We start from the raw sequence: 11,918 nt of genomic DNA on the forward strand, positions 1-11,918 counted from the left end.
TGGAGTTTTTGTATCAGTGCCACACCTCTCTCTGCTGCATCATTGGTGACCTGCAGGCCTCGGACGGTGGCTCGAGTTTGTGGATCTTGCAAAACATGTTCCACGTTATGGGTAGTGACCATCCTCCCAGCAAAGATCCCAATGGCCTCTAGTGTTCGCCCTGTTACCAATTCGGAAAAACCGTCAGGGAGAGTGAAGTTATTCTTTTCAAGTCTCTTGAGTGCTTTTGAGGTTGCTGGATGGCTTAGGTTCTTGACCATGGCCGCCCAGTCATCGGGAGACACTTGTTCGTCGAAGAACGCCAGGGCCACTCCTTGCTCTGAGAGGTACCAGAGGTGCCTTTGGAGGGCCTTCTCTGCCGTTGACCAGAGTTCTCTATCCACAAACACCTGGAGAATCGCCAAGAACTCCAGGTCATTCTTTGGTGCACAGTTTGGGACAGCTGCCTCATGCCAGAATCTGACGTAAATGAGACTGACGAAATGGGCCAGTCGTCGGACTCCGCGTTTTTCCGAACTAGTCAGCTCCAGTTGTTGCAAAAACAGGGAAATCTTCAGGATATAAATAGCCTTTGCCATCCATCTCGCCTGATGGTAGACTCCAGGGGCCCTAAATCGAGGCAGATCTCCGCTCCATCCTCCTAGGTAGAGAAGAGAGAGCTGAAGGAGTTCGAGATAGTCCTCTCTTGGGTGGGCTGCATCATGGATGACTCTCCTGAGGAAGTCTATCATCTTCAGCCTTTGTGATTCGCTCCACTCATCCAGGGGTTGTTCGTCGCTGAGGGTACCGGCAGATGTCTTGTCCAAGACGTCCCATTTTCCTCGGAATCGTTTGAAGAGGGGAATGTCAGGACCTGGGGGAGAGCCGAAGAGGAGTTCATAGGTGTTCTTCAGTACCACCTCGTGAATGTGATGTCGGCATGCCAGCCAAAGAAGAGGTCTTCCAAGGGACTGTACAATTATGGTGCAGGCTCTGCTAATCATGCCACTGTTGGACGCAGTCGTATCAAACGAGAGACCGATGATCTTGTCAGCAATCTGATACGTGTCCAGCAGCCGAAGAACGGTATCTACTATCGATATGCAATTATCGGCATAGCTGACTAAGGGAACCTGTATGTTGTGTGCAATTGAATTCCAAATTCGTAACAATATTTAAAAGTTCATGATAGATGCTCTCAAAAGGCACCGTACATGTGCTCAGTATTTAAGGAGATCCGGATCTTGTCTCTACAAGAGCTGAGGCCAAGAGATTAAGGTTTTGTCTTCACACAAAGAAGAACAAGAAGAAGATGAATAACGCCGAGCTCTCTATGAGCAGCGTTCGCTACACGAGACGCTGCTAAAAACGTCAACATACCATTCAAAAGTGTGCGACCTGTTAACACGGTCCCATTTCGCTAAGATTTTGCATGAAGGATTTTTTATAGGAAAGGTTCAAAGGCAAACCTGTGCTGATAAAATTATTGCACTTCAGAAAAAAATGAAACACCCTAATATATATATATATATATATATATATATATATATATATATATATATATATATATATATATATATATATATATATATATATATATATATATATATATATATATATATATACCAGTTCGAAGTACCGTGGTGCCCCCAGAATCCGAAAGTCCCATTGATTGAACAAGTTGTAATCCAAACAATTTGAGAAAATTTTGCCCTAAAAACCGAACACAACGTAGCGTTCATGTTTGTTCACACGCATCTCCCCCACCTGTTCGACCCGCATCTTCGCGCTTTGTTCATTCAGTTAGTCGGTGGAAATCCTCGTGAAAGCATCTCTCGTGTGTCGATCACTACTTTACCTCGTGTTTTCACCTTGATTTGTGGTGTTTTTTTATTTTTTTTTTACTCATCTTGTGTTTTAATCAATAACAAAAAAGCAATCCGATCACGTGGTGAGACAGACTGTCGGGCAAGGATTTAATTTCACAGAAAAACCGGTTGTAATTTGGAATATCCATGATTACCTCAGCCCGATGAGTTTGATGAAAGGGATTGTGGTTCTGGGGGCATCATGTTTGATGAGCTGCCCTGGGGGCAGCGTCACGCAGAGTGCGCGAGCGATCAGAACCCAGGCCGGAGCACGAGCCTGTGTGGACCTTTGGATGTGGTGATTGTACCAGTTTACATCCAATACATCGCCACCGAAGGTCATTTACTCATCTTATTTTACCTTAAACATGGGGAATTTCAGTTGAAAGTGTGTTTTCTTGGGGTCCAGGAACGGATCAATTCACTTTCCATTATTTCTTATTGGGAAAATAGTTTTGGAATCCGAACTTTTAGCAATCCGAACAGCCTCCTGGAACGAATTAAATTCAGATTCTGGGGGCACCACTGTATAGGCAAACACCTATACTCCGATCTCGAGAGGTAGCGCACGGTGGACGCAGACTGCCACGGAGGCTTACGTAGGACGCACGGCAGGCATAGGGGAACCGTGCGTTGACCCTGCACTGCCCGCAGGTAGTCATACAGACCGCAAGGCCACCGTACGTTGAACACAGGGACACATTAGGACTACCCTACGGCGACCGTGGAAATAGTGCGTCGCCGTAATTTTTTGGCAAAATTCATTTTTTTTTTTCATTGATAAGAGCCTACGGCAGCCGCATGAATAACGCAAGCCCACCGTACGGTTGACGTGGAACACACCTACGTCACAGCTTGGCTTGTCCAATTGCTACAGCCAATGTAGAAATGAAAAAAGTTATAACTCCGTGCTGCAATTCCACGGCGACCCCTACGGCCTGTAAAAGATAGCCATACGGCGTAGGGCCACCCTGAGGCCACCTCAGAAACTCTGCTGCCGCCGCACGTTTGTCAATTCAGTGGGGTGGGGGTGGGGGGATGTCAAAATGGTACGGCCACCGTATCCTAGCCGTAGAGCAAATGTGACGTAGGCTTAACCAAGGGCATTGCATCAGCACAACAGTTGCCCCCCACCACTCCTCAAATGATTTTAAATGATAAAAAAGAGGAAGAAATCTCATTTTTCTACACAATCTCAACAAGTCATAGATATGTATGTATGTATAATATATATATATATATATATATATATATATATATATATATATATATATATATATATATATATATATATATATATATATATATATATATATATACATACATATATTAAAAAAAAAAAAAAAAAAAACAAAAAAAAAAAAAAAAAACTTGCTGCTAATGCATCGATGGATTTCAGGGCCATGGCCTCTAAAAAGGGAGCATTCATCTGCAATGCTTGCTTTTGCATCAAAATCTCAAAGAAAAGTGAAAAGTGAAGGTTCCAATATCCCACAATACATTGGACAGGCTGTCTTTTTCAACTGTATGAAAAAAAAAAAAATTCACCCATTTGTTAAGGCTCAGAGGGCACAGTTTCACAGACTATAACAATATTCTGTGCATTTTCCCTTGCAAAGCAGAAGAGTCCAAGTGGGGGTTGGACACGTGTTGTCATCACGGGGGCACCTCACAACAGCGGCGGAAAACTGGAGTAGTGAAGCCCAGTTATTTAACGACCGCCATCATGTGCCAGCAATGTCTGTCTGTAGAAAGACAGTTTATTTCCCCCCCATCCACCCAGAAAAGTTGAAGACAAATGTCACACACACACGCTTCTCTGAAGACACTTGCACAGCTCAACGGTTTTGACCGACAATAAAGAAACTTAAATAAAGTTCTCAAAATGTGACTGCGTGTGCAGCCAGCAGCACTGGCTCGAGCAAATAACCAGGACAGTGCCTGCAAGAAGAAACACCAACACTTATCTTGGCCGCAAACAAATGAACAAAACTATTTCAGGATTTTTAAGAACATTTTCATGTACAAGATTAGTCAAATACATGTCTGCCTCAATTAAATGCTCAAAAATAATCAGTTTTATCCATTAAAAATAAATGTTTTTTGAAAAAAATGATGGTACGAAGGGAATTTTTTATAGCAAGGTAGAAAGTTTAAGCCAACTCGGTGATCCAAAAAGTTTTTCATGAGGCTTTCAAAATAATGCGGTGGGCCTAATAGAATACCACACGGCAGTGTACCGGGTCCAATCTTCTTCGTGCCGTTTTGAAATGAACCCCTTAGGCGTCGCATTGAAATGGCAGCCAGTTCCCCACGGCGATAGACGTGTTAAGCAGCCGTTTGTCGATACGGAGGTATACATTACAGTGGAGTAAATAACAGGTTCGATGTTGACTATTTTTTTGCAGGAATGCACTTTGCCATTGGTCAGGTTTAGAGAGAGAGAGGGGGAAAAAAGATGTGGTCGCCCACATGGACAGTTGGAAACTCTTTCAGAATGACACGAGACATGGTGATAAAGGATATACAAAAATTAACGGATCAGGGAATGCTTCCGACTGCACAAGTGCTCAATTCTTCCAAGATTGGAGTATTCAATTTGCATGTGGTCCTCATTATACAAAAAGGGTAGAGCAGAGCAGAGAGCCAGCATGTCAATTGTTACAATCTTCCTTATTTGGGAGTTGTTGCAAATATGAAGGAACCACACTTTCACACATAGGCTAAGGGGATGATCTCATGCCATACAAAACTATTAAAAGGTAAAATAAGTAAAACGTGAGAACTTTTCTTTTTTGGGGGGGGGGTGGAGAAACTGGACAAGAAATGTCTGGAATTCAGGTGTAATGGTAGTCTATTCCCGTACGGTGGCAGCCTCCGAGAGCCAGACATACATGTGTCACAAAGCTCGGAAGGTAGCTTAAAATTCCCCAAAGCGATTGACAGGTGAATGGGTGCAGGTTCCATGTGAACTTTGACCCCAGCCAAAGGTATCAAGAACCTTACAGTCGAGGTGTGGACACAAGAGGGGGGGGGGACATTTTAGTCATAAAAATAATAAAAGATAAAAGCTGTGGGGAGCAGCAATTTATTGTATTTTTATGAAATAAGAGGATGAGTGAACTTGAAATTTGGAAAGTGTTAAAATTTTTTGGGTTGAGGTTGAGGAAGAGTGCTGAACATACACAAGGAAATTAGACGTAGGAGGCCGTTCAGCTCATCATGCCCACACCACATCAACACCAGACCAAAAAAGAAAAATGCAATTTTTTTTTTCTTCTTTCTTTCCAAAGGAAGGAGCATGGGCAAAGACGATTCTTGGCTATTTAAAAACAAACAAAAAAACAAAACAAAACAAACACCCCTTGTCAAGACCGCCACAAACACACAGTCACCTATCAATGCTCAAATTACCAAAATGCCCCAACACCCATATGCCTACCTTCAATACTTCTAGGTACCGATCCAATTCCAATTTAAAACTCATCTACTATTTCTGCTGCCACTACCTTTCCAAGGAGACCATTCCATGTATCAACTACACTCTGGGTGAAAGACCCCTGCCTCATTACTGTTTTAACTCCTCTTTTTACTCATGATATGGCTCCTGGTCCTTACACTGTCGACTTTGCCGAACACTTCTTCTGCACCTTTCATCATATCCCCTCATAACCACCTCCTTCAGTGTTATAAAGCCCTGTCCCCTTCAGCCACTCCTCATAGACGAGTCTAGCTCGGCGTAGAATCAATCCAGCTGTTCGACGGTGTACTCGTTCTATGGCAACCTTGTCCTTCCTTGGATGTGGTGACCAAAACTGCACATAATATTCTAGATGAGACCTCGTTAAATTCCTGTACAATGCCAAAACTCCCTCAATCAATCAATTTAAAATTATCCCCCAAAGAGTACATCCCAAAACCCAATTTGCTTTACCAATGGCTGCCCAACACTGTGCTGCCTTGCTTACCTCCCATATCTATTACCACCCCTCCCCCCCCACCCGCCCCGATCCTTTTCCCGTATGACACGCTCCAAAATTACCCCTTGCATCCTGTAATCTATATTTTCATTGTTCTTTCCCATCCACAACACATTACACTTGTTCAGGTTAAATTACATCTGCAAGTATCAATACTTTCCTGAATCTGATCACCATCCCCTCTGCTATCTACCTTACCTCCGAGTTTTGAATCATCTGCGAATTTGGAAAGCCTCCTCTTCACATCATTGATGTAAATAATGAAGACTCATGGTGTGAGTACTGATCCACGAGGGTGCCCCACTACTTACATCATCCCAGCAAGACAACCTCCCACTCTCAGCCACTCTCTGCTTCCTATCACCAAGCCAGTTTGCAATCCACTTAACCACCTGACCAGCCACTCCACAAGCCCTCACTCTGGTTAACAACCTCCGACGTGGTACCTTATCAAATGCCTTCTTAAATAATGTTACCAGGGGTGCAAATTAACACTTTTATCCACCGGCTGGCAGGGCCGGTGACTAGAAAAAGTTACTGGCCCAGCAGAATTTCTACCGGCCCGATGAAATAAAGACAAAAGTCACAAATTTGATATCAAACACTTTTAATATACTGACACGAGTGAGGTTGGTTGGATGAGTGAGTTTAATGGAGGAGATTTGGTGAATGAGCGAGTTTGTTGGAGGAGGTTGGGTGGATGAATGAATTTGAAGAGTGAGGTTGGATGAGTGAGTTTAATGGAGGAGGTTTGCAGAATGAGTGAGTTTGATGGAGGAGGTTGGGTGGATGAGTGAGTTGGATGGATGGATGAGTGAGTTTGATAAGTGGGGTGGAGGTGGGGGGGTGATGTTGGGAGGAGGAGGTTGTGGGTGATGGGGGAACCTTTTTGTATGGGTGATGGGGGCAGCAGGGGGGGGTGTGAGTAGTGCTGGGGGGGGGGAATTTTTGTGGGTGATGGGGTGGTTGTGGCTGATGGACGATGGGGTGGAGGGGGGGTTGTGGGGGTACTACTCGTCCACCCATCATCACATATAAACTCACTCATCCACCTCACCTCACCCATCAAACTCACTCATTAACCCAAAAGCCTCATCAAACTCATTCATTCACCTAACCTCACCCAAACTCACTCATTAACCCAAAAGCCTAATCAAACTCACTCATTCACCTAACCTCACCCAAACTCACTCATTAACCCAAAAGCCTAATCAAACTCACTCATTCACCTAACCTCACCCAAACTCACTCATTAACCTAACTCACTCATTAACCCAACCTCACCCATCAAACTCTCATTCATCTAACTCACTCATTAACCCAAGAGCCTCATCAAACTCACTCATTCACCTAACCTCACTCATTAACCAAACCTCACCCATCAAACTCACTCATTAACCCAAAAGCCTCAAACTCACCCCTCAAACTCACTCACCTAACCTCACTCATTCATCTAACTCACTCATTAACCCAAAAGCCACAAACTCACTCATTAACCCAACCTCACCCATGAAACTCATTTTACCAACCTGGGCATGAGAAAATGCGTCCAAACGACGCCAAACCATCAAATCTCGCGCAATCACGCATGATTTGGAACGACATGAAAACGGACAAAATAGAAGCCACAGAATTACCAGTGATTTACACGGATTTCTGCGGACAAAAACAGTAGTTCCAGTTGAGAAGCTGGTACAAATTGTACCAAATAACAGGAATCACTGGTGGTTCGCCAGCCGGGCAGGTAAGGCAGTATAGTGTACCCACCCAGCACAAAAGTTAGGCGCCATTGGCGACTGTTAATTTGCACCCCTGGTTACATTTGCTTCCCTCCAATCCTCCAGTACCTGTCCTGACGACAATGAGCTATTGAAAATATCAGTCAACATCTCGCTTACCTGCTCAGCCACTTCCCTCAATACTCTGGCCCCAGAGCCTTATCTCCTCTTGGATTACAAAGCTGTTCCTTTACTTCTTCCACTTCAACCTGGATCTTCTGTAAAAGCCCTTCCTCACCACCTTGATAGATATTCTCAGCTATTGGCAATTCTCCTGACTGTTCTTAGGTAGAAGTTGAAGAAAAATACCTGTTTAATAAGCCTGCCATCTCACTTTCATCACTAACCACTCTCCAGGTGCTCTTCCTCAATGAGCCCACACTGGTGCTAACCAGTTAATCTCCCGTGATGTACTTAAAGAAAGCCTTGCTATGTTTAATATTCTTAGCCATGTCCTCCTCATACTCTCTTTTGGCTTGCCGAGTTATTTTCTTAACTTTCCTCAGATTTATATCACCATCGGAGAAAACAAACTCCAGTCCTGTTATTTTAAACCGAATAAATACCTTCTGCTTCTCCTTCATGGCGTTCCTTATCTCACTACTCAACCACCCTGGTCTATTGCGACTTCATTTTACACCTCATTGGAATGTATACTCTGCACTACACATTTGGCCCTTAAAGGTTTCCCATTTCTCTGATGCCGATTGTCCTGTTGTTTGCTTCTCTCAAATCTACATCACCCAGCTCTGTCCTCATATCCTCAAGGTTTGCCTTGCTCCACTATCCTGAACACTAACTCTTCACGGAATCCCTGCACACACAATGTTAAGGTCACTTGCACCGAAATGCTCCCCTCCCTCCACCATCATCATATTAGGATCGCTACTTCAAGGAGGTCCAACACTGCACTCCCCCTCGTGGGCTTATCAGCAAACTGTGTTAAAAAGAAATTCTAGACAAACTAGGAAATCCTCATCCGCTCTGCCCTTTCCCTGTTGCTGGACCCAATCTATGTGGTTAAAGTTAAAAATCCCACATAATCAATATTCTTCCCTCAACACATGCCCTTTGGAATTCTTCATGTACTCCTTCCTTCACACCCAGAGCCCAATAAAAGTATCTTACTGTTTTTACAATCTCTAATCTACCGATACAGAATCCTCTACATTTATTCCTTCCTTAATGTCACCCCTTTCTCTTGATGCAATGCTGTCCTGACCCAAACTACTCCTCCTCCTCTTCCTATCACACCGATACACCTTGTAGCTTTCTAATCCTGTCCTCCAGTGACTCTCCTCCTCAAGCCATGTCACTTACAGCAACTACATCGTACTCCTCACTATCCACTTTGGCCTCAAGCTCTCCAATCTCAATTAAACTCCTGGCATTGGTACAGAATATGTATTACTTTTCTCTTTCTGAAATTCCATTTTCTTGAATGGCCTAATGACAATTTCATCAGTTCTTTCCTTAATAGCTTTCCCACCCTCCATCAACCTAAAAAAAAAAAAGACTGAATTCCTTCCTTAATTCCCACTGCAAATCTTGCTGCCCCCTTTCCAGATTTAATACACGGCCATCATTCCGGAAACACTCCCTTGTCCCCTAAACGATCCCCACTGCTTCTTAAATGTAAAACCTTCCTCCCTACACCATTCTTCCAGCTATTGGTTGACGTCTATTGCTCTGTTAATAATTTCTATATCGTTTCCTAATCTTGGGAGGATCCCAGAAAACATGACCTCACAACCCTTTGCTTTCAGCCGCTTACCCAATATCTTGTATCTATTTTTCAAAACCTCCGAGTAAACTTTCACGAAATCATCGTTTACTCCAAGGTGTACCAAAACCACCCGTGACTCGACACATCGTTTACCAATCGTTCAATGTTCCCAATAACTGCTCCTTCAAAACTGCACAGAACTCAAAGCCATATCCCGAGACATATCGTGTGCTTTTGACACGGTCTGACACCCTGCCCTGCTCATCAAACTCTTCCTAAGGTATCCAAGGCAATCTCCACTAATGGCTTGCAGACTTCCTCTCCCATCACAGCAAACGTGCGGCCCTCAATTGAGTTCGTTCATCCCCTCTTCCTGTCCAGGCTGGAGTTCCTCAAGAAAGCGTTCCGGGCCCTGTTCTTTCTGGTTTTTCATCAATAATCTCTCAGACTCTTTGGAAAAACCTCTATCATTGCTGATCACTCCACCCTCTGCCGTACCATCTGTCATCCCTCAGACCGGCAAGCAGCAACTTCTTCACTCTCTACAGATCTGGATAAAATCACAAACTGGTCCAACACGTGGAACATGTCTTTCAATCCGGACAAATATCACACCCTCACTATGTCTCTGAAAGGACCGTATGCAACACCCCCCACCCCCAACCCCATCTACTTTCTCAACAATCCTCTGGAAAAAGTCCTTTCTTTCAAGCTTCTGGGTCTCACCATCTGCCATTATCTTTCCTGGGAAAGCCACATTTCCAAGCTGGCCTCCAAAGCCCGTCACCGACTGGGAATCCTCCGTCGTGCAAAGTCCTTCCTCGGCCCACCTGAGCTCCTGACCACATAAAAAGCTTTCATCCGCAGCCTTATGGAGTACTGCTCTCCCCTCTGGGCTGGTGCTCCTGCCTCCCACCTTTCTCGGCTTCATGCTGTGGAAACCAAGGCATTTCGGATCATTGGTATCTCCTACAATGAGGCTGAGTCTTTGGGCCCCTCACTCTCTCACCGCAGGCAGGTCGGTGGTCTTTCTGTCTTCTACCATCTCCTCGCTGGTCTCGCCCACCCCCCTCCCCTGCTGTGTCTGCGATTTGTCCCCACCATATTTCCGCAGGGCGCTCAAGGTCCGCCAACAACCCCCTTTTGGTAAAAGTACCAAAATCACGAATCACTGCTCACCTTCACTCTTTCATTCCTCTTTTTCCCCACCCTTGTAATAAACTCCCTCACTATGTTCAATCCAATTCTTCCCTCCAGGCCTTCAAAACAGCTGTTCACCACCACTTATCATCCCCCATCCCCCATCCAAATCCTCAACCTTTCCTACCCCCTTTAATCCACTCCCCTCAAATTCCCTGTCATGTCCATCTTGTATTCCTCATGTTCCCCACCCCATCCCTCTCCATTCCACAGATCTCCTTAGGTCTCTGTTCCACATTGTTTTGTCCTTCCCACTCCCACCCCTCGTCTCATGCCCCCCTTGTTGCACTTTGTGTTTTATCTCTCATACGAGTCTCGACAAGGTATACACATATATATTTTTTTTAACTTTCCCCAGACCTCATTCCTTCCAATCTCTACTGCTGTTACATCACCACCTCAAACAGCCTCAGCAACCTCACTCCACAAATTTCACATTCTGATACCTGCTGCAAATAATTATCTATCCTTTCCTTCAACCTCGTCATAGCTACCCTCAAGTGGGCCATTTCCAACAGTGAGTACCCTCTGAGTATTAAATAAATACTCATGAGGGAAGGGACAGGATAGGAGGAGGGAAAAAAAAATTAAATAAATGAGGACGTCTTTGGGCCTAAGCTGGTCGAACACGAGGCAGAGACAAACGAGATGAAAAAAAAAATCGACACAGGAAGCACACACACACACACACGTACAACAAGGAATGGGGGAAGGAAAGACAAACAAATCACGATAACAGCAATCAGGAGCAAAAGTATACATTTGAAGGTCTCACGGAACCAAGAAAGAGAGAAAGCAGAACCGTAAAGATTAAAAATAAATATACATGTTTAATCATCTATGGATGGGCAGCTGCTGGACACTTGGTGTAAGGAAAAGAGAGACAGAGACAGAGACATAGAGACATAGAGACATAGAGAGAGAGTCAGAGAGATAGAGTCAGTACGATGACAGCAACTTGGTACAGTAGGAGGATCTCAGGCCTTACAAAAGGGGTAGGACATGGAAAGCTTCGAACTCCTTCAACGGCCGTTAAAATCCTTTAAAAATTCAAAACTTTCTCAATCACAGATTCTGTTAAAAAAAAAAAAAATTATTAATTAAAATTCCAGAATTCATGAAAACAGCTTGTACAACCATAATACAATAATCGAAAGAGAGACACCAAACGTAAACACACTTTTGGACGTTCGTTCGTCCTTGGAACAAGAAAAAACGGGAATCCGTCGGAAGGCACAACGACCTCAAAGAATACTCACTTTGACTTTGTGTTGCCGAGCTGCCATGAAAAGGTTAAAATTTAAAATAAACCACGCGAATTAATGTCTCTTTTCGCTCAATAAACGATCAGTGAGTGCACTGGAAACGAGAAAAGTATATATTTATA

At 44.1% G+C, this 11,918-nt stretch overlaps 1 protein-coding gene across 1 annotated transcript in view; it reads right to left on the reverse strand.

Annotated features, from left to right (window-relative positions):
• The window catches only part of CCNB2 (cyclin B2), a 30,365-nt gene that overhangs the window by 18,328 nt on the left and 119 nt on the right, over positions 1-11,918 (reverse strand). The window contains exon 1 of the mRNA XM_085849682.1: positions 11,791-11,918. This exon is cut by the window's right edge and continues 119 nt beyond it. Within this exon, the coding sequence (XP_085705808.1) occupies positions 11,791-11,817 (27 nt within the window). The 5' untranslated portion in view covers positions 11,818-11,918. The remainder of the gene's footprint in view (positions 1-11,790) is intronic.

Source organism: Eptatretus burgeri, chromosome 12 (assembly GCF_056783735.1).
Source record: "Eptatretus burgeri isolate ZD-2024b chromosome 12, Ebu_testis_v1, whole genome shotgun sequence".
Classification (NCBI taxonomy): domain Eukaryota; kingdom Metazoa; phylum Chordata; class Myxini; order Myxiniformes; family Myxinidae; genus Eptatretus; species Eptatretus burgeri.